At 59.5% G+C, this 22,494-nt stretch overlaps 1 protein-coding gene across 2 annotated transcripts in view; it reads right to left on the bottom strand.

Annotated features, from left to right (window-relative positions):
- Nucleotides 1-434: 434 nt before the first annotated feature.
- UNC5B (unc-5 netrin receptor B) overlaps nt 435-22,494 on the bottom strand; it is an 81,875-nt gene continuing 59,815 nt past the window's right edge. The window contains exons 2-17 of one of the 2 annotated variants that reach the window (XM_027596516.2): nt 21,398-21,622; nt 17,460-17,603; nt 16,891-16,994; nt 15,929-16,109; nt 15,130-15,297; nt 14,192-14,356; nt 13,934-13,966; nt 11,906-12,100; nt 11,158-11,547; nt 10,442-10,529; nt 9,173-9,341; nt 8,797-9,030; nt 6,683-6,832; nt 5,882-6,046; nt 4,935-5,116; nt 435-4,099 (exon numbers count right to left, since the gene is read on the bottom strand). In XM_027596516.2, the coding sequence (XP_027452317.1) occupies nt 3,934-4,099; nt 4,935-5,116; nt 5,882-6,046; nt 6,683-6,832; nt 8,797-9,030; nt 9,173-9,341; nt 10,442-10,529; nt 11,158-11,547; nt 11,906-12,100; nt 13,934-13,966; nt 14,192-14,356; nt 15,130-15,297; nt 15,929-16,109; nt 16,891-16,994; nt 17,460-17,603; nt 21,398-21,622 (2,759 nt within the window). In that variant the 3' untranslated portion in view covers nt 435-3,933. The remainder of the gene's footprint in view (nt 4,100-4,934; nt 5,117-5,881; nt 6,047-6,682; nt 6,833-8,796; nt 9,031-9,172; nt 9,342-10,441; nt 10,530-11,157; nt 11,548-11,905; nt 12,101-13,933; nt 13,967-14,191; nt 14,357-15,129; nt 15,298-15,928; nt 16,110-16,890; nt 16,995-17,459; nt 17,604-21,397; nt 21,623-22,494) is intronic. The other variant, XM_027596517.2, reaches the window with a different exon arrangement.

The following is a 22,494-nucleotide window of genomic DNA, read 5'->3' as shown; positions in this document are numbered from 1 at the left end:
TGCACCATTATGTTCCAGGTGAGTGCTCTAAACTGACCTCTCAGCCTCCGCCCTTCTGCATTTCTTGTGGGCAGAAAGGGATGCTGGGGGCTTCATGTCCACTTATCACCTAGCCCACGGCTGGCTCAAATGACTGACCCCTGAACATATTCCATGAATGCTTTATGCACTGAGGGTGTCGACTGGGGAGCAGGGATTGGGATCCAGATCCAGCCCGGGCTCTACCTTGCTGTGTGACCAGAGAAGTCCTTATCTCTGTCTGGGCCAGTTTTCCTTTCTGTAAAATGAAGCAGTTGAGCTTGATCGTTTCCAGGAGCTCAGAGAGCTGACAATGACCACCCGATCCCAAACCCACAGAACTTTGAGAAAAGCAGGAAGGTCATCCCAGTTGCTGATTGAAAGACAGTCAGGAAGACAACAGAATACAACTGGAATTTTTTATTAGACTAGGAAATATAATTTATTTTGTAAAAATTAATTTTGTTACAATAGGAATGCTAAACGTTATGTACAGGTTGAAGTTTACAGAATAAACAGCAGTGGGATCGGGCCATCCCCGCAGCCCTACATCCCCGGGACACATAACTATGTCCACGGCCCAGGCAGGGGGGCCAGCCCTTTGCCCCCAGCAGAGCTGCTCCCTGCACCCAAACTCCCGGTCACCTTCCCTCCGAAGGTGTACTAAGGGACCTGGCCCAGCTGCCTGGTTGCTGGGAGAAGGGGACCAGAGGGTCCTAGGTCTTCCAGGAGATGGAGAGACCCCCACACCCTTAGGAGGACCCCTGGTCTCTGCGAGAGAAGGCAGAGGAGAGGCACGTAGAAGATACACTGACTGACCCTGTGGACTCAGGGAGGTCACACACGCACATCCGGGTGGGGACATGTTCCGGGGGGGGGGGGCGCGGGCAACCTGATGTGCCTGCAGACAAAAGCACGCACATCCGGAGCACGCACACACACATGCACGTGCAAGCACATCCCAGCGATGAGAGAGACACAAACACCCACTCAAGGCCCCTGCAAGCCCCTCGGGGGCCCCTGATCTGCCTCTCATGGGGCACATGGGTCATGTGCGGCAGCCGCTTAGGCCTGAGTAAGAGGAGAAATCCTGATGCTACCCTAAGGTGGGCGGTGTGGGGCTGCAGCCACGGCAGCCTCAGCAGAGGACTGATGGATGGAGCCAGCTAAACTTTTCCAGGCGTTTCTTATAAAGCTGGACAGTTTGAACCCTCCCAGGAGGCTCCAGCCAATTGGGTCTGTGCTCCAGGCCCTGGTACACACTTTTTGGATATCAACTGAGAAATGGCACATGGGTGGCTGGCCTGGCCTCATCCAGCAAAAGCTCCCATCCTGGGTGCTGGGCAGGCAGGGTGGGAAGGAGGGGCATGGCAGACCGCGGCCAACCTCCCCCCACTAGGGTTCCCACTAGGACCCTAGAACGACCATGTGTCAGAACCCAAAGGGAGTCAGACAGCTGCGGGTATGAAAAGATGAGGCCCAGAGAGGGCAGTCCTGTGCCTGAGGCCACACAGCAGTTTAATGGCACAGCTGGAGCTTGAGCGCTGGTCTTTGGACTCCAGGCTGCCCGGGGGCCTTTTAGAGACGGATGGGAAGGGCACCGGGAAAGCCTCTGTGGCACTGGTTAGGCTGCCGTCAAGGCCATGCTGCCACACAGGCCTCCGTGGCTCAGGCTAGGAGGCCTCGGGGACTTGGAGCCCCCAGCGGATGGGCACCCTGGGCAGGGAAGTCTCGCTGCCTTTGAGGCAACACCACACAGGCGCTGGGGTCAAGAGCTGTTGCTGCCCCACCCCGAATGCAGGCCTAGCCCCTTCAGCAGCCCTGATAGAAGAAATCCTCTCTCAAACCGAGCAGGCCTCTGTCTGCCTGCGGCTAACCTACCCCCCAGGGGGGTCGGTAGGTGGTGAGAACCCCCATAAGCCCCAGAGTCCATGGCAGGGAGGGGTAGGTTGGGGACACCGCCTGGGACTGGAGCTCCCAAACCTGCTTTCCTCCCAGGAGACCAGGCTTTCAAAGGCCAGGATATGCCCAGGCTGGTCCCAGCAGCTGCTCATGGACCTGCTGGGGCAAGCCCTGGGGTCAGAGCCTGCCCAGAGCTGTCGGGGCGGGGGGAGCTGGCACAGACTTTGCCCTGGGTGCAAAGGAGGAGAGAGAGGCCTCTGTGCCAGTTGTAAGAGCCAGGTCCCAGCCCTTGTCAGCCAGTCAAAAAGGGACCTTGATTTGATGGCCCCTTGGAGCGTCCTGGAGCAGGCTGGCAAGGGGGTCCTGGCCCCTCCACTCTGGCAGCCCTGCCTGTTCAAAGCTCCCTTCAAGACCTCCCAGACTGCAGAGGGAGGCTGAGAACCGGGCTGAGGGAGGTGCCGGTGGAGGTCAGAGCTGGGAAAACAGCCCTCCCCAGGTCCTCCTCCAGTACGGGGCGGGGGAAGGCATGTAGAGCCCAGCCAGGCACCCACCTCCCGGACTGCAAGGCTGACTGCTGACACGTTCTTCAAAGCCACACCGAGGCCCAGAAGCTCAGGCTTCTGCAGTTAGAGGCCCTCTTATCCATCCCTTCTGTTTTATAGATGAACTTCCCCAGCCAACTGAGGCTGGGGAAGACCAGTTTCTGGATTCCTGGGCATTAACAGAATGCCAATATGCTGCAGCCCACCTAGTCTACGAGCTGCTAGGTGGAGGGATGACCTGGCTGGTCCCATCCCGGGGTGAAGGAGAGAAACGTCCATAGGAGACTCTATCTCCCTCCGCCCCACTTCTTTCTCTGCTTGGGCCCCACCCCCTTCTCCAGGAGCCACCAGACTGGGACACTGGAAACATCGTCCCTGGCTCACAGCTGGCCCGGCCTGCCCACACTTTCTACCCCAAGGCCTCTTAATCCGGACTCCCCAGGAGCCCAGGGAGGCTGTGCGGCATCTGCCTGGGGAGGCGGGTGGGCGGGAGGACCCCACCCCACTCCAGACCTCAGGGCTCCTTGGCTCTATAGATTCAGCATCTGCTTACGATTTTAGAGGGAAATACGGTACCATGGCTAAAACCCCATTTGACCCTGTACAACTGGGGAAACTGAGGCCTTGTAGGAGTTAGTCTAAGACAGAATCCTTAGCAGCAAGGTGTTCTGTCTCTCTCTCCCTGATAATCTCTCTCTCACACACGGGCACACATGCACACATGCTCACTCCTGGCCAGAGCCATGAGCAAGCCCATACTCATCCACACTCAAGAAAAGAGTTTTCTATTTTTTTTGTGTTGTTTTTCATTTTCATTTTTTTTTTCTTAAAAAGGACTTATCCAAATATCTGGATAATAAATCATGTGCGTTTCCTAAGAAACTGGGTTTTTCTTTTCCCTTGTGGTTTTGGTGTTGCTCTTTTTCTTCTTGGAGCCTGACTGGCGGTCTGAAGTTTCTTTCTTCCTTTACTTTTCCTTTTTGCTTTGGCCAGGAGAAAGCAGTTTGTGTGAATTGTACTTGACTCTTCAAAGAGGAAAATGGTGTGAAAGGAGAAAGGGGCTCGCGGCAGGGGAGAAACCAGGAACTGAGGGAGAAACTGAAGGACGAAACTTAGACAAACGTAACCCAGAGCTCCCGGGGCGGCAGTAGCAGGTGGTGTGGAAGGAGTCGGGGGGGGGCCCTCCTGGCCCCCTGGGCTGCCTCCGGAGACCTCGTGGGGGTTCCCCGCAGAGATCTGCTGGCAGGAGAGACAGCCAAGGGCAGAGAAGGAGCACTGGGTCCTCTGGACAACGGACTACATGGATTTGCTAAGGCTGGTCGTGGTCTGGAGTGGGGCGAGGGGAGGAGGAGAGGGTGACTCCGGCTGTGAGCTGGGGGACAGCATAGGCCGCCCCGCCTCTCATGAGGCTGCCCGAGCCTCCCTGTGCCCGCCTCCTGCCCGCCCTCCCAGCCCATGGTTCCGGGGCCGCTCAGCAGTCCCCGTCAGTGGCCATGGCCACCAGCATCTCACTCTTGCCCATCTCCTCCAAGGCACTCGCCAGGCTGTTGAGGTCCCCGTCGTCCTGCTGCAGAGCTTCCCAGAGGTCCAGGATCACACCCGTGGGGCTTGCTTTGGTGGCAAAGTAGTTCAGGTACCTGGCAGAGGGAAGGAGAAGGCCATTGGGCTCCCCAAACACCCAGCACCTCCTGCGAGCATGGAAATGGGGAGAGCACTGGGAGGTGAGAAGACTCTGCGGTCCCACAATCCTGGGTCTGAACCCTAGCCCCTCTGCTGGGGGGCTGTGTGGTCCCAGGGTAGCCCCTGCTCCTCTCTGAGCCTCGGGCTCCTCCTCTCTAAAATGGAAACTGTCTTGCTCATCATCATCCATCATCCCTGTTAGTACTACCATTGAAAGACACTGGCCCCAGGAGAGATGGTCCAAACCTAGCCTTTCATTCTTTCCTCCTCCCACATCCGTTCCCTGCTTGGTCTCACCCCCCACGCTCCCCCGAGAGCAGGAACAAAGCCTTAGACACTTTGCAAAGCCCATCCATTTCTAGTAAGGTGTCTTGTATGTAGCATCTGCTCAACACAGGTTTATTAAAGGGTTTCTCAGTAAGTATGTAATAATAAGGACTATTGTTGCCATTGTATTTATCCAGAAGAACTTTTTAAGTTCTCCAGAAGGGTTTTGACATGAAAATATACTCTGTCACTACGCAAGCATTTCCAGAACACCTGCTCTGTCCTGGGCATGGGGGTGAAGATGGTGATTACACCTGGTGTCCCGGCTTCCCCTGATTCTCACAGGCCAGCACCCTGAGCATGGCGCTCCTCAAGGAATGGGCTTCTCGGATTTAGCACACCCGAGCCTGAGCTCCTGATCACCCATGGATGGAAGGATGTGCCTGGACTGTCGGGCTGCCTGCCCCACCTGCCCCTTGGGGACAAAGGGAGGCTGGGGTGGGTTGGGCCCGGCCCAACACCCACCGGTCCATGGAGAGCTTCTGCGCCAAGAGCCGCCAGTCATTGCCCCGCGAGTTGGGGGCGTCCAGGCTGTTGCATATCTTTTGGCGGATGGACAGTGGAATCTTGAAGGCATAGGGCCCCAGCTGGGTGGTGACCGTGCTGCCAGGGGCAGAGCAGAAGGCGTCCAGGGAGCTGGCAGGCGTCTGGAAAAGCAGGGGCAAGGTGAGAGGGGAAAAGCCCCCCCACCCCATGCACAGCACTGGCACCCGTCCCTCCAACCTTCCTGCCCGGGACTGTGAGCTCATGGAGGTTCTGGTTACTCCCCACGCTCTGGGCAGGCTCCAGCTGCCCAAAGACCTCCTCCCCTGGAAGCTTCCAAGGTCCAGGGCTGCATGCCCAACCCCCAGCCCTCAGGGTGCACCATGCTCACGCACTGGCCCAGGCTAATGCTGATGGCCTCTCGTGATTACAAAGCCACAAGGAGCCTCAGCCACGGTCTAATCCACACAGGGCCACTTTTACACGTGTGGAAATGAAGTCTAGAAAGGGGAGGTGACGTGCCCAGGGTCACATGCCAAGGTAGGGGCAGAGCGGGGCCTAGGCCCATAGCCAGTGCTCTTGACACCATGCTGCAAGGAGGTTCTAGCACTGCCGTCCTGGGTGGCCTGGGTTTTGTAAACCTCAGGCTGGATTTATAGTGGGGGAAAACTGCAGGCCTGGGCCAAGTGCTGACTGGATCCAAGGTCAGTGGTCTCTGTCCTCCCTAGAACCCACTTTCCGACTTAGATGTTGCCACAGGACCAAGCACAGTAAGTGGTAGCTCTGAGCAAAACTGCGCAGGTCCCAGCTCAGACTTGGGAGGTGAAGGGAACATATCTTTACGGGAGACAGCACTCCCCCGCAGCTGAGGGGGCAGCACGGGGGTCTGAACGCTGTCCCCCCTGGCCCCACAGAGTGTCTGGCCTCACCTCTGCCAGCGTGGCGTGCAGCTGGAAGATCTGGCCTTCCCCTTCCACCTGCCGCACACAGATCTTGCAGGTGAGCTCTGTGGAGGCCAGGCTGTGCCTCTCCAGGGTGAAGGTGCAGTGCAGAGCCTTCTGGCTGCCACTCCAGATGTGACAGAAGGGGATCTCCTGAGGGAGGGGCGGCAGGGTCAAGGATGGGAGGCGAGCCTGCCCTGCCCTCAGAGGCTGGTGATGAGGCCAGCCTCGGCGAGTGCGGGGACCTCTCAGTGGGCAGTGCAGGCCTCTCCATTCAGACAGGCAGAGGGAGAAGAGCTGGTCAAGGGTCCTTCAGCTGAGAAAGGGAGCATATGGGGGAGAAGGCACAAGTCTGGATGCGTGAGTGTGTGTGCAAGGGTGTGCATGCGTATACGAGTGCGTGTGCGCACGTGTGTCTGGGCTGGAAGCCTTGCAGACTCAATAGTGTTGTGCAGATAGGTGCCAGGCACAGGGATGTGACTAGTGGAGATTCCTCTGCAAGGTCTGCCAGGCATGAACACTCTTAGAGACGGTAAGGCCTCTTTGAAGGTGATGTATATAGACATCTGTGTTTAGGAGTGTGCCATGGGGTGGGCACCGAGTGTGAGGCTGTGCCTCGGGATGACTGGGAGTGTGAAGTGAGGTGGGAGGGAGACAGAGACCGGGGGTGGGGGCAAGCCTAGAGGAAGGAGGCGGGGCCAAGGCCTGGGCAGGGGCACTGGTCTTCCCTGGGCAGCCCCTCAAATGTTCCCCCTCTCCCCAGCTTCATTCCCCTCCCCCAGCCCTCACCTGGTACTTGGCCAGCAGCTTGCTTCTCCAGTGGGCATGGGGGATGTCGTGCAGAGAGAGGCGCAGGTTGTGGTAACTGTCTTTAAACAGCAGGGGTTTGGGCTCCTCCACTAGATAGCCACCCAGCGTCCGCTCCAGCTCCAGCACCTCCTGAGGGCCAGGAGGCAATGGGAAGGGGGAGCCCATCACACTTAGCCAATGGGTTCTTCTTGCTGCAAGCTGGGGGTCTGGGGACACATGCGGGCTGTGGGAGCCAGGCTGTAGGACTGAGGGCAGGTATCCATCGGAGCACGGGGCCAGGCATTTGGTAAGTGCTCAGAGAAGACACACTGTGTGAACAGATGGATGAATGGACAGATAATGGGACAGATGGATAGATGACTGGATTTATAGATGACTAGACAGAGAGATGGACGAATAGATAGATAGAAAAATGGATGCATAAATACAGACAGACAGATGGACGTGTAGACGGATATACAAATGGATGGGTAATAAATAGAAGGACAGATGGAAGGAAAGATGAATGGATGCTTGGTGATGGCTGGACAGACAGATGGACTGCTGAGTGAATGAGTATACAGATAGATGGGCAGCAAGCTGGATGGATGATGGGTGGATGCACGAGCGGATGGACGGACAGATGGGGACTGAAGAGATAAGGAATGCCATCAAGCCAAAATGTGGCAGCTCCCCTCCTGACCTCCACTCCATTCTCTGACCAAAGCTGAACCCCGGCCAACGCACCAGTGCTGAGGGATGCAGGCCGCAAGAGCACTTCCCAGAGCCTCCAACCCATTCTGGGCCTTCTGGAATTTCAGGCCAGCTCAGCCCAGCAGAAGACATGCACTCTCCCATGAGGCCTTGCCACCTGTGCTGCCTCAGTCCGTGACTTGGAGTTTGGGACAAGTCACGTGCTACTGGGAGACAGGGACCGGAGGAGACCACAGACCCTGGGTCAGGGGAGGCCTGGAGCTACAGGAAACGGACCAGAGGCTTCACAGGGGGATGGAAGGAGGGAAGAGGTTTACACGGGGCCAAGGAGCCGTGTTCTTCCAGTGTTAGGATGAGCCTGAGGTCCTAGGAACGCGGCGGAGGGCTGGGGAGGCAATGGGTGGGACTTGGAGGCGCGGGGGGAGGGGGCAGGGTGCTAGTAACACAGGTCCACACTGCCACCACCAGGCTCTATGTGCCCAGATCTGACACCTTCACCTTTCTGCCCACCACCCCCCCCCCCCCGCCCAAACCACTGGCACCTGCCACAGCCCCTCCCTCATGCAGGGACACCGTCTGTCCTTTTGCATATACTCAGAACCTGGCCGTCAGCCCCCACGCCTCCCTCCCCTCCCCCTCCCATCAGTCACTGGGTTCTGTCCATTCTGCTAACACAGCGGCCAACCCTGTCCTCGCGGCTGTCACTGCCTCGTGTCCAGGGCCCAGGGCCCAGTTGCAGCTTTCAGCTGGCCTCTCTGCCTCTTGTGCAGCCATGCCCCAGCATAGCACAGGGGCTTTCAAAAGAGCGCCTGTGAACAGGGGTCCACCGCGTCTATGCCGCCGCCCACTGGATGGATCCCAAATTCCTGCTCATGGCTCCCAAGGCTGCTGGGGAGCTGAGCCCTGCCCACCCCCCAGCCCCATCTCTCTCCCTGTCGCATACACACAGCCCCTGCAGGCTTTGGCCACTCGGAATGACACACCTGCCTTTGCGTTAGCGGCTCTGCCTACCGGAAGGCCCTTCGGCCTCCTCGGCCTGGCACCCCTACTCGGCTTTCGGAGCACGGGTCTAAGGCTAACTGTGCTGTGAAGCCTTCTCAGACCCTCCCCCTCCCAGTCGGGTGCTCCTCGCCCTCCGTCAGGGAGCCCCCTATCTGTCTCCCCCTCCTCTAGCCTGGAGCTTGGTGAGGGCAGAACTGTGCCTGATTCCTCTCTGTACCTTGGGGGTCTGATGCCGTTTCAATGTTGGAGCAAGGAATGACCGATTCATGAGGCTGATGGTGGAAGGGGGCTACCACGATTCCGGGCTGGGGGACACGGGAAGGCGCGGCAGCTGGTGAGCCAGGGGTGCTGCTCTCCCAGTGTGCCAGTGCTGGGCGGTACCGACGACCTGGCCTTACCTTCAGGGCCGCGGGTGTGTCCTCCAGGCAGTAGACCCTGAGGCTGTACTCCAGGGAGGTGCAGAGGGCGGGGACGAAGATGGCCAGCTGGAGCCGCTTGACAGCCGAGCGGGAGTAGGACTCACCCGTGAACACGTAGGTGCCCAGCTGGTCCAACAGGATGTGGCAGGACCTGGCCTCCAGCTGGCAGTAGCAGGGGGTGTTCAGGGTCTCCTCGTCCAGAGTCACCACCTCCTGCAGGGTGAAGCACACAGGTCACGGCCGTGGAGAGGTCCACCCAGGCGGGGCCAAGAGAAAAGGGGCTTTCTCTCAGCTTTGGAGGCTTCCCAGAGCAGGTTCAGATAGCGGGCCCGGCCTCCCAGCTTCGGCTCCTCACCTCCCAGTGGCCCTGGTGGGCCTGGGTTTTGAGCTGGAAGATCCAGTCACCGGCGCTGACTTCAGCACAGTGGGGTACCGTGAGGATGACGGGGCGGCACAGCAGGAGGCCCGTGGGCCCACAGGTCACCGAGGGGCTCAATACTGTCTGGGTTCCTTCTGAAAGCGGGCTGGGGAGATGGCAGAGGGCAGGGGGCAGACTGTGAGGGGAGGCTGGAAGCTCAGCAAGGGCTGGGACTGGTGCGGGGCTCCCGCCTCTGCCCTGGCTCCTGGGTGGCCCAAGGCAGGTCTCCACCCCCCCGGGGCTCCCAGAGGTCAGGGGTTAAGGAGAGGCAGAAGGATGGCACAGGCCTTAAGATTGTTCTCAGATTTCTGTTGTTCACGGCCAAGTTCTCACAGCCATATTTTTGTTCGCGTTTTCTTTCTTTCTTTTTTTTTTTTTTAAAGATTTTATTTATTTGAGAGAGAGAGACTGAGAGATAGAGAGCACAAGAGGGAAGAGGGTCAGAGGGTCAGAGGGAGAAGCAGACTCCCCGATGAGCAGGGAGCCCGATGCGGGACTCGATCCCAGGACTCCAGGATCATGACCTGAGCCGAAGGCAGTCGCCCTACCAACTCAGCCACCCAGGCGCCCTTTGTTCGCATTTTCAAGGGTTCTGCGCTCTTGGGATGTTTTGGACAAGTGTTTGCTAAACTGCCCTCTAGAAAACTGCTACCGGTCTGGGCTCCCAGGGGCGTGTCATGGGGGGGCCGAGTCCCCACGCTTTTGTCAATATGAAGGTTTTATCGTATGAAACAAACCCTATAAATTCAAGAAGTAAAAAACTCCTAATATCTCATGGCTGTTTGAATTACTATTTCTTTGACTACAAATTAGGCTGAATATTTTTTCATAATCTACCGGCCTCTGTGTGTGTGTGTGTGTGTGTGTGTGTGTGTGTGTGAGGGTGTGTGCATCAGAGAGAGTATGTGTGAATCACTTCATATCCTCTGACCACTTTTGTAGTGAAATGTTCAAAGCCTCTTTACCTAGTAAGGATATTAACCTTTTGTCATAAGGTAGCTACTTTGTCAACTGCCTTTCAGTTTCGTGATTTGTCCTGCTGATTTTGTATGTAATAAGATCTGTCAATGTCCTCCTTGGAGGACTACCTCTGGCCTTAGGATCAGGGAGTGGGGGATGGTGATATCTGAACCCAGGGTGGACAGGCAGCAGGGAGAGGAAGAGAAGGGGGGCCGCCCAGGCTGGAACTGAGGTCTCTCTACTCACAGGGTGTTCTCTGCCTTGTTGATAAGGAGGTACATCTCATAGAACTTGCCCTGCGGGATGGCTCCATTGGGCACCAGCAGGCTGACCCCTAGGGGGAGAGGGAGGTCAGCAGGGAGGGGCTGGAGGGAGTCTAAGAGCTTAGAACAGGGGTGTGGGGGGGGGCTCCTAGCTTAGGTCGGCGGGGGGGAGAATGACATCTCCCGAGATCCAGGTGGTCGACAGCAAGGGGTGGAGAGAGAAACTCTGGGGATTCGGTACAAGGACAGCCCAGGTCACTGACAGTGGTGAGTTCGTCGGGTAACACAGGGGCCCCTGGCATTGTGAAAGGGTATAAAGATGGCAAGGACTCAAAGTCAGAAGGCCCCAATGCCAGCTCCAGTCCCAGATCCATTTGAAACTGGGAAACCATCAACTGATGGCTTTGCAGCCTGAGATGGGCAGCCCTGCCTTCCCAGGGGTGCTCTGTAGGTCTGTTGAATTATGAAGAGATACTCTCTCCCACTTAGCAGATGAGGTTCCCCTGCCTTAGTGGGCCAGAGAAAGGCCTGGACCCCAAGTCTTCTATTTTATTATCATTCTCCCCCCTGGGCCTCATGTTTCCCATCTGAGAAAAGGGATCAGGGAAGTCCTAGCTCCTATCGGTGGAGGGGGTGCTGGGGATGCCTAGAGGGGGCACGCTGAGGTCGGGCTGAGAGGCAAGCAGAGCAGGAGCCCACCTGTGCCCGGGATGCTGAGCCTCCCACCCAGGCAGCCGAAAGTGCCGCTGACGCTGCTCCCCGGGTCACGGGGCAGGCCCAGGAGCTGCTGGGGGCCGAGGCTAGCACTGCGCAGGTGCAGGAAGTGGGCATCCCGGGTGAGATCGCCAGAGTATGTGCCGGGCGGCAGGACCCCCAGCAGGTCGGCCCCATCGGGCAGGCCCGGCCCAGAGCCGGTGGTGCTGGAATTGTAGACCTTGATCTTGAGACTGGGCAGGGGGTCCAGCAGGGGTGAGTTGGTCATGGGGATCTTGTCGGCTGAGTCCTGCAGGGCATACACGGGCCCGCGGTAGATGCCAGCACTGGCCGTGAGGTCCGGGGGTGCCGACGGGTGCAGGAGCTGGGGATTGTCTGCAGGGGTTGGGGCTGCGGTCAGACCCAACTGTGCCTCACTGGCCGGCTCCCACCCTCTGCTCCTGCCGGGGGCCCTTCTCTTGCCAAATCCCACCCAGTGTTCAGCTGCCAAAGGCTCAACTGCCATCCGCTGCAGGAAGCTTTGGGGACTCACCACCTGGGCTGCTCCTCTTCCCTGTGTGCCTCTGATCTACACTCATCCAGTTAACTGTAGAGCAAAGTCTAGGAAAACCCCGGGAGGGATCAGGAGCCTCCGCTGCGGTCTGGCTGGTCTGGCCTGCTGCCCCTGCCCCTCTGGGTGCCCCAGCCTGCATCTGCCCCCCCTCCACCCCGCCGGGTGTCCCCAGGTGCTTACTGGGCCTCGCAGTCTTGAAGTTGACGGGGTGGAAGCCGCCAGTGAGTGCGGCGGACGAGTCAGTGATGTCGGTGTCGAAGTCCCGGCAGTTACGGCGGTACACCACCACCCCCACCACCATGAGGACGCCCACGACCACGAAGGCGGACACCACGAGGCCTGCGTACAGCGCCACGTCCCCCGAGGCCTCCAGCACTGCGGGCACAGGAGGGCTGCATGAGACCCAGGTCCCGGGGCAGAGACCCAGGTCCCAGGACAGACCTGCCCTAGGCTAGGTCCTAGTCTCAGCGCCCCCCAAGACTGGCCGGGACCTCAGGCAAGCCTGAACTGCTCTGCGCATCGGTCTCTGCAAGTAAAGTGGCCTCAAGTCCCCTGCCCTGCTACCCTCCCAGTGCCGAAAGACCAGTAAAATGACTCGTGGTCTGTCCCAACAGTGAACTCATGGCTCACTTCTGAGAAAGAGACAAGGGCTGTGGCTCAGTCTGTCCTGTCCTGGCCAGGAGGTTAACTGAGGGCCCCACTGCAAGCCTGCAGCATATCCTCAGGCCGGAGGTCCCGGCTCCCAGAACTCTCTGCCAGCTGCCGTCCTGAGCTCAGCTCGCATCCTATGCCCGGAGTGGGGGTGGGGATGGAGGCAGAGGAGCGTGAGGCGGGAATGAGAGGCAAGGTGATGCGGTGGCAAGGAGGAGAGCAGGTGGAGGGGAAGGAAGGGGCTCAGGGAGGCCACCCACGGCTACACTTCCCTCCCCCAGGCAGGCTGCTACACAGCTACAAATAACTCTATACGGGCCAGGCAGGAAGGTGTCAGGGTTAAAAGGGAGGGTCTACACGGCAGTGCCATCCAGCCGTGCTTTCCACAGCGATGCACGTTCTATGTCTGTGTTGTCCCATGTGACAGCCACGAAAATGTGGCCGGTGTGACTGAGGAACTAGGTCTCTAACAATGTGTTTAATTTTAACTAAGTTAACAGGAAGTTGAAAGAGCCACACGTGGCCAGTGGCTACCACATGGGAGAGCACACAGGCAGAGCCCAGATACCTGCTCTTCCTTCTTGTTTGTTTTGGGAGCTCCAGGAAGCACAAGTCCCGTCTCCCCTCCTGGGGGGTGGGGAGGCCTCAGAAAAGTAGGCCTGCTTTCCCTGCCTGGACCCTTTCAAGCCCCACTTCCCTGGTGCAGACTGAGCCTTCGGCAGGTAGGGCGTGGCTCAGTCCTGGTGTCTGCCTGCTTCTGCCGCCTTCTGGCCCCATCTCTCCTCAGTCACCCTCATTCTTGGGCTCCCGCAGGTTCCTGGCCCCCGGGAGAGCTGCCAGAGGAGGCCCTCAAGGGCTTGGCTCTGCCTCCTGATGTTCTCCCTGACCACTGGGGGAACACCAGCCCAGCCCCCCCCCCCCCCCCCCCCCCCCCCCCCCCCCCCTGAGCTGGGCCCAGGGCCTCACTGCTGATTTTATGATTCTGGAATGATTTGGAAATTATGGTTTAATTACCACAGGCCAATCTGCCTGAGCAGCTTTACTGCTCTGGGGCTGCCACAGCACAGCCTAGGGAGGAAGCTGACCAGCCCCTTGGGGCTGATGCTGGGCAGCGGGTTTCCTGGAAAACCTAGTCCCGCGCTGTTGGGGGTACAGTGAGGGGCTCCGGATTGATGGTGTGGGCCTGGCCTTGTCACAGAGAGGAAAGCTGAGGGTGCAAGGCTAAGAGCACCAGCTTTGGCCACATAACTAGTTAGATTCAAATCCTGGCTGGATCCCCGGTCAGCCCCTTCCTCTCTCTGAGCCCCATCTTCTTCCGTCATGGGAGGCTCGGGACGGTATCCTTTCTGTCAGCTGCTGGTCTGCCTGTCTGCACGCGATGGAGGCCGTGACACGTGCAGCACCGGGGGCCAGGGGACCCCATGGAGGGTGGGTGAGGGGGCACCTTCGAGTCTCCCTGTTCTCCACCCTGCCCTGCACCCCACACCCTGGAAAAGCCAGTCAAGGAGAGCCAAGGATCCCCCAGAGGAAAGAGGACAGCCATGAAATGGGACTTACGGTGGCTTTTAGGGTCACTTAGAGTTTTCTTATCTGTCGAGGGAAATAAAGGGAAAGACAATGACATAGGTGGCAGAGAAAGGGTGGTGAGGTGACAGGAAACACGCAGATGAGATGATGCACGTGGCGGGTGGCAGAGGTCCCCAGGGCCTGCTCCACCGCAGCCCGCACCAGAGGCCTGGGGCAGGCTGGGGATGGGGCCCCCACTCGTCCAGCTCGAGCCCCCCCCCAGGGGGCCCTGCCATCCCAAGGACTCACTCTGCACGCACAGCCCGTCCGTGCAGTTCTTGGAGTCGAGCAGGGTCCCGCTGCAGTCTCGGCCTCCGTTCTGGGGCGGGGGCGCCATGCACTCGCGGCTGCGCCAGTGGGCACACTCGGTGCTGCAGGCCGACCACTTGCTCCACTCCGTCCACGCTCCGTCGACTGTGGGAGCACGGCACACAGCACGTGGGACACAGCGCGTGGTTCCGCACACAGAGCACAGCAAAGCACCCGCACGCGTCCCCGCGTGCTACGGCAGGAGAGGGAGCCAGACGCAAGCACAGCCACCCCCAGCCACGTGGCCCTGTGCCAGTGCAGCGGGGGGCACTGGGTGGGGGGCAGGCAGAACACACACACACACACACACACACACACACACAAACACACACGGTCCCTCACACAGATGCAGCCCAGGGCACTCACAGGGACTCAAACCCAAGGCAAACACACAAAAACCTAAGAGCCCGGATAAAACCAGGCATGCAAGCGACCCACAGAAGGGGACGCACAGGGTGAGGCGAAGATGAGAGGAGAGAGGACCTTTGCAGGATTAGGGGTGGTGGACAAGACGTGTCTAGGTCAAGGGCAGGAGCACAGGCTCCTATTGACCCCAGGCAGCGCTGGGACCCAGGCCCTGCAGGCTGACACTGAGAACCCTCAGCCTGGAGGGCAGGAGAGCCCACCCGTCTGACGGCAGCTCTGTGTCTGTGTCTGTCTCTCTAGCAGCCGGGCGCAGAATGAGAGGGCAGAGCCCGCGGCATCCTGTCCGGCCTGCTCCGCCAGCCACGGGCCCCAGGACAAGCCCCTTCTGCCCCCCACAGTGGGGAGAGAACAGCCATCCTGAGTGTGGCAGCCGGCACCAGCACAGAAAGCAGGGCTGGGCAGTGGGGTGGGAACCGGGGTGGGTAGGCTGCCGGCTGGCCCCGCGGCCTTACCTGGGCACACGGTGGTGCAGGCGGTCTTTTGGAAGGCCTGGCCCTCACAGAAGGCGCCTCCATTGAGCGGGGCCGGGTTGGTGCAGGTCCGCGTGCGCTTCTGCCAGCCACGGCCACAGCGGTTGGAGCAGGGCGACCACTCTGCCCAGCTGGACCAGCCACCGTTCACTGCAAGGGCAGCGGGTGTCACGTGCTGGGTCTGGCTCTGCGACCTGTGGGCCCCCTAACCCCATCTCCAGCCCCCACGAAGCCCTTCTGCTGAGGCCTGGCCTTTCCTAACTGGACCCCTCCTGCCATAGCACTGGGGACAGATCTGGGCTACAGCCGTCAGCACCAGAGAGGACCAGGGAGGCCACGGTCTATCCCCAGCCTCATTGTATGATGACAGACGACGGTCCAGAGAGGGCTGACGCTTACCCAAGGTCACCCGGTAACGGAGCCCGAAATAGGGCTCTTTCTACCACACTCGAGGCATCTCAGCTATGGCTCTGCCCCTCCTACCCAAGGGAACCGCAAGGAAGAGCCTGCAGGCCTAGGTGGCCGTTCCTCACTCTACTGGGACGCCAGGCTCGGGCATGAGGATACTCACTGGGCCCCGGTCCAACCCCAAACCCAGGAGGGCCTGACTTGACGGCTAGCTTTGCTGTGTGATCTCGGTGAAGGCACCTCCCCTCTCTGGGCCTCAGCCGCCCAGCTGTCCACCGAGGCCCTGCTGGCCTCCTGGGTAGGACGCGGTGAGTGGGCAGACGGCCCGCCTCTCCCGCGCCCCTGGCCAGGCTGCCCCCGCGTGGGCCCGTACCGTAGACGGTGATGGTCGCGGTGGTGCTGCGGCGCTTGGCTACAATGTTCTTGGCCACACAGGTGTAGTTGGCCGTGTCCGACAGGCGGGCCTGGCGGATGATGAGGTTGTGGTCGATGGTGAGCAGGAAGTTGGTGTCCTGGGTGGGGTCGAGGACGTCCTCATTCTTTAGCCACTCCACCTGCAGGAGTGTGGTTGGGGGGCCGTGAGGGCCCGGTGCCTACTCACTCGCATCCCGGGGAGTGGGCCCTCTGTGGAGGGGAAGGGAGGGCGGCCACAACCAGGGCAGCAGCTCTACGCACGGTCGCCCACGGTGGTGACACGGTGAGGCAGGCCCGCCAGGGGCCAGGCCCTGCGCTGCGCGGTACAGAACCCAGTGGTCGTGACAACCACCCAGCAGCTGGACGGCCTCAATTTCATCAAACGGAGGGTGGCATTTATTAGCATCTACCCCACAGGGCTGTCGCAAGGATCAAACACGGCAGTGTGGAAAGTGTGGAGAACAGTACTTAGCTCCCCGTACGTGCAAAATAAGCATTAGCTAGTAGTGCACGCCTTCCCCATTAAGGCAAAGGCCACGTGGGGTGCATCATGTTTAGGCCCCCGCATTATGGAGACCCTTTGGTGTCCATAAAGCTGGCGCTTTGGCTTCTGGGTGGGGAAGGAGGATTCGGCCACAGGCTTAGTCTTACAAGAGACTGAGCCTGGGGCCTGCCCGAGTAGCCCTTGGGGATCTTGCCCCAGCTCTGCCCCATCCCTCGGGGTTATGCCTGTGGAGGGCCTGGCTGGGGTCCACACATTCTGAGTTCTGCAGAGGTGGTAGTTCCCTTCTCTGTCTCAAGCCTTGATATTCCCATCTGTGAAATGGGGAGAGCTCTGGGAGGCTGAGGCACCGTGGCTGGTAGTAAACACCAAGTCTGGCTGGTCTCTGCCATGCCAGTATTCCGCTCGTCCCTGCTCACCTCAGCCACAGGCACCCCCTCTGGTGGGCGGCACTGCAGGAGAACCTCCTGGTCCAGGGGCACTTCCTTGCCCAGAGGCTCCTGATCGAAGTTCTTACGCAGGTCTGGGAGAAGGAAGAGGGGTCACCAGGCACAATGAGGTGGAACTGAAGCCTGAAGCACCCTGCTCTAGCCACTAGGTGGGAGTGCATACCAAGGGAACGGGCTCCACCTGGGGCATTTCCTTGTCACGAAAGTGGGGCCTCACCGGGTGGACCTGGGGGAACAGGTTTCCCTCCCTGACTCTGATATACTAAGCAGAGAACAACCCAGGAGGGTGCGGAAGCAGGCAGCTCCCTTTACAGAAGTAGGTGAAAGGGGCCGTTAGAAATCCTGAGGCCAGAGGTGGCCCCGTTCTGGGTCTAGGAGGCTTCTTCTCAGTGGGCACCCATGGGCCCTGACGTCCCTGTGGTGGGCATATTCAGCCAGGGATGCTCCCACAGAGGAGGAACTTCCTCTCTGAGGGGGGGGGCACGGGCAAGGGGAAGGGGCCCCGGGGGAATGGGGTGGGGGGGGTCTGGACAGCATACATGCGATGCGGACATAGGCCCGGCGACTCTTGGTGGTGCCGGCGGAGCTCCAGGCCACGCACTGGCACCAGTAATCCTCCAGCCCGAACAGCTCCTCCACCTGCTGCCGGGACACCTCGATCTGGACCTCCCGTACCCGCAGGCCTGAGAGGGGGAGATGGATGTCAGCAGGGGGCGGGTCTGAGGATGGGAAGCAGGGGCCATGGCACCGGGACATCTGTCTCTCTTCTGCCAAGTGCCTCCCGTTTCCATGTATTTCCCTGGCCCGAGCCGCCACTGCTACTCCCCTGAAGACTGCCCTGGCTAACGCAAGCCCTCTGCCCCCCGTGCCAGCCACGTCCTGCCCTAAAGCCGGGGTGTGCTCTGCAAAGTGCACAAATGCTGCGTCACTCCCCTGGCTGTGCCTCCAGTCCTCACAACACAAAGACCTTGATCCTCCACTTGGCCGCCAGGCCCTACACCGTCTACCCACCACAGCCTCCCTGGGCATCTTCCCCACAGCCACAGGGCCTTTGCACATCTAGTTCCCTGCCTAGAACTCTCTTCTGTCCCCCCTGCACCCAATGGACTCCCAGTCACCTCAGCTTTGGGCTGGGTCTCACTTCTAGACGGAAGGCCCCTCTGACCCTGGCCCACCCCAAGTACCGCACTGAGCACGACTGGCTGTGCAGTTCTTTTTCCCTGCCCAGTCTGTTTTCCCCACAGCACTGACCACTCTCTGGAACTGTATCATCTATTGATGTGGTCATGTATGAATTACATATTTCCTGCAGGAGAATAAGGCAGGGCTTTGCCCTGTTTACTGCTGGGGCCCAGGATCTGGCACAGAAAAGGTGTTCCACAAATATGTGAAGACAGCATGTGGCCTCTCTCTGGGTAGGAGCTGGAGCTGGTGGGAGGTCCCTCTTCCTGGGAGCCCTCCAATCTCTCAACAGCTCCCTACTAGGGCGTGGAGGCCTCTCTGGATAATTGGGTCCACCAGCCTGCCAACCCCCGACAAAGCCCCTTATGCTTAGAAGAGGAACGAACCCTTCTGGATTAGGATGCCCATCCAAAGCTCTTCCCCAAAGCTTGTGGGAGGACAGCGAGGCCTCCTCCTCCAGGAAGCCCTTCCTGACTACCCCCATTTTCAGAATCCCTAAAGCTGCTCCTCCCTGCCATGTGTACCAGCTCTTCCTCTCATGCTTACACATGGGTTCTGATAAGCCCCTCAAGGGCAGGATTGCCAACACTCCGTGGTACTGTGGCATGGTGGTCAAGTGTAGGGTGGGATGGCTCGACAGGTCTGAATTCTGGGCCCAACCTGACTCCCCAGCTGTGTGACCTTCATTCAGTTACTCAGCCTCTCTGAGCCTCAGTTCCCTCATCATAGTAACACACTCAGCATGACAATCACTCTGCCATAGCACGCAGCCAAGGCTGAATACAAATCTACTCTGGAAGGTCATGTGGATCTCATCCAGGGTCCTTCCACATGTGAACGCAGAGAGGGTCGGTGGCAGGCCCGAAGTCCCACCTCAAGGTGCGAGCAGGGTTGAGATCAGCTATCTGTGTCTTGCCCTGGTTAAGCTCTACTCTCCCAGTGAAGTGCATTGCCTTAGCTGTCCTGGATCATGGGGTGGGATGGCCTTTGCACTGGGACCCCAGACAGTGAAGAAAATCCCAGGGATCTAAGCGGGGGGGGGGGGGGGCTGGGGGTCTGCCATCAGGGAGCATCAGGAGGGAAGAGGCTACTCCTGGGGGAGTGGCTGTGCCTGCTCACAGCGGCTGCCCGGAGTCTTGGCTCGACAAGTGATGCGGCGTGGCCCAGGCCACCACAGCTGGGCCCCCCGCCCCTCATTCACCAGGCTGTGAAACTGGAAGGGGGGGTCCCTCACAAGGGGGGTCATCCATCCAGAAGCCCCCAACAGCTGGACAGACAAACCATCACCCAGTGGGACTCAACACCGTGCTGATGGTCACCAGCAGACATGGCACAAGGACCTTCAGTCTCCCAGACTTGGGCCCCAGCACCAGGTGTGCCCCGCTCCGGCACGGCGGCCACCTGGCAGGTGGTGTCTGGGCCGGGACACCCAGGCTTGGGCTGCTTGTCCCGACCCGGCATGAGCTGGTGGCTGGGGGACTCGTCTCGGCTCTTCTGGCCCCCGGCTGTCATCCTCTGTTCTTTCGGGGCCTCCAAGAGTGCCAGGGTGGGGAGCAGGAGGCTGAGGAGGAACCAAGCCACACGGCCACCCAGGGCGTGCCCACAGGACCCGGTCTATTCTTTGTCACTAATGGGGACCAGAGTGCCCCAATTTCGGGGGCTGGCAGGGCTCGCGTGCCTGGTAGCAGGGGAGAAGGAGCCATGCTGTTACTATTACTCGTAATTACAGGGTTTGTGAGAGGCCCCAGCAGGGTACACCATCCCTTTGCTCGGTCTGGACCCCCACCACTGACCTCCGATCAGGGCCAGAGGGGCTCAGGGCCACAGAGAAATAAGGACAGGTTTCAAGAGGAAAGAGGCCAAGAAAAAGCCAGAAAGAGAATAGAAAAAAATGGGGTTTCCTGAGTGCCTGCTGGGTCCTGGCACTATGCTCAACACCACGCAGGCCCCACCGTGTTCCACCCCCACGGGGACCTTCCGTTAACGTCCCAGTTTACAAGGAGAGGAAGTGAGGCTCAGAGAGGGTGACGGACGTCCCAGAGTCACACAACCAGGGCCTGGGAGCAGCTGGGGTACGTTTCTTTTCTCTCTCTTTTAAAAATCCCTTATTTTATTTTTTAGATCTTGGGGGAGCATGAGACTCCAAATCCATTTTCTAAAATTCTTTCAAAATGTTGGTAAAATATATATATAACCTAAAACTTGCCATTTTAACGTATACAGTTGAGTGGCATTACGTACATTCTGGGGTATGGTTTCAAGTCTGGGCGGTACTGAAACCTGCAAGCTTTTCACAGAAAAACGAAGTTGGAGGAGGGGGAAAGGAGAGAGAGTGAGAGAGAGAGTGTTGGCGGGGGAGACAGAGAGACAGACATAAGGGAAGACAGACAGAGACCGGGGCGGGAATGGAGAGGCGGGAGAGGCAAAAGGAAACAAGAGAAGGCTCCAAAAGAAGGGAGAGAAGGGTGAGGGAAGAGGTGGTAGCAGCAAGACCAAAGCGGAGGCGGGCCGTGGGGCGAGGGGTCCCGGGAACCCGCGCCTGGCTGGGCTGCCCGACACTGGCCACCTGCAGCCCACCAGCAGCAGCATGGCCCTGCTCCCTGGCCTGAGCCCTGGAAAGGACCCCCTGAGGGGCCTAGGGACACAGAAGCCCACACCTGGCCTCGGGGGCCCTGCTGGGGGTGCCCGGGACCCCGCTTGCATCTTCCTCTCAGGATCCGGGCTACGTCCTGGCACCACCTCTATGGTTATTTACTTACTAATACCAACCTCGTCTTTTGACCGAAAACAGCTGATCTCTACGGAGGAGATGCATCCTTCTCACGAACGGGGACACAACCACTCCCCACAAACACAGAGGCCCTCTGACACTGACGATGGTCTAGGATTCTGGGTATGTGCTGGGGGCCAGGGCTGCAGACAGGGCAGCTCCTCTTCATTATACAAGGGGCAGAGCAGGCGCTGGATGTGCGTGCGTGCGTGCCTGTAAGAACTCTAGCACTGCCCCCCCACCCCCGTTGCTCTCCCCATTGCTCCCTGATGTAAGCTGGAAATGGGGAGGAAAGGATTCGGTGCTCTTTCTTTGGTAACCCAATCAGACGGGGACATGTGGTCAACCGTTGGGGAGATACGGATCCAGGATGAACCCCAGAGGGGAAACTGAGGCCCAGGGGCTGCCATGGCTGTGTGAAGTCTCACACGGAGCCCAGGGTGGAGCCAGGCCCAGGACCCAGCGTCCCTGGCACCCCTGGGCCCCGGTGTCTTGGGGGTGATCGGACGAGTGGGGCAGGCTCACCCGTGGCCTCATCCAGGCCCTCCTGCGTGACGTGGTCATTCTGGCTGACCCACTCGCCGTTGCACTTGAAGTAGATCTGCGTGGCGGGGAAGGCGCGGCAGCGCAGCTCCACAGCCTTGTTCTTCACGATGTAGGCGTCCTGGGGCTCCTGCAGGAAGTGGGGCAGGGGCTCACCCGGCGCCGACGGGAAGGAGTCGGGGAGCACCTCGCTGCCAGAATCCGTGCCTGTGGAGGGAGGGTGGGCTCCGTGAGGCTGCAGGCTAGGAGGAGGGGATGGGCAGCTGGAGACCAGCCGGGATGCCCTCTCTGACCCGGGCAAGGTCTGGCACTCCTGGGGGCCTCAGCTTCCGCATCCCACCCAGCTCTTAAGAGCTTGTGCTTTGGAGCCAGTCCTAGCTCTCTGATACTGGGCGATTCTACTTCTTTACAGATCAAGATGTCAGGGTGGCCTGGAGAGCTGAAGTGATCCGTCTGGACAAGGATGCCCCTCTAGCCCTCCCCAGTGTCCCCTGCACTGGACCTACTGAGCCTCCCTCCAGTTTCCCACGGTGATGCCCCAGGACGTGAAGGTCTGGAATGGGGCTGAGGCCGGAGCACAAAGCAGGCCAGCTCTGCCCTGAAGCCACAGCTGCCCTTTGCAGCCCCGGCCAGCCAGCCTGGTGCAAGTGGAGAGACAAACCAGGACCCACAGAGGCATGAGGTGGGGTGAGGTGGGGTGGGTGGCTGCACCGGGCCTGGATTCCTTGGAGCTTGGCACCCGCACAGGGCCTCCTCCTCCAGAATGCCCAAGGCAGGCAGCAGCATGGAGGGGGAGACCACCTCCCCAGCAGCCTTTACGAAGAGCACCCCCTCCTCTGGGCTGTGACTCTGTCCCACTCCTTAGCCTTTTCCACCTCAGCCAAACCCACACCCTCCACCCTAACAACAGACAAGAGAACTGCAGAGCCTGGGAACGCAGATAGGCTGTGCCTGCAACGCCCTCCCCAACAAGGGGCCAAAGGGGAACACTGGCCCATCGGCCTCCCTGGAAACAACAGTGCCTCATGAGGTGAGACAAACAGGAAGGGAGAGGGCCCGGCCACCACCAGTGCTGGGAG

This window comes from Zalophus californianus, chromosome 15, assembly GCF_009762305.2.
Source record: "Zalophus californianus isolate mZalCal1 chromosome 15, mZalCal1.pri.v2, whole genome shotgun sequence".
NCBI lineage: Eukaryota > Metazoa > Chordata > Mammalia > Carnivora > Otariidae > Zalophus > Zalophus californianus.
The sequence above is the reverse complement of the archived record's forward strand: the minus strand, read 5'-3'. Positions and strand labels throughout refer to the sequence as shown.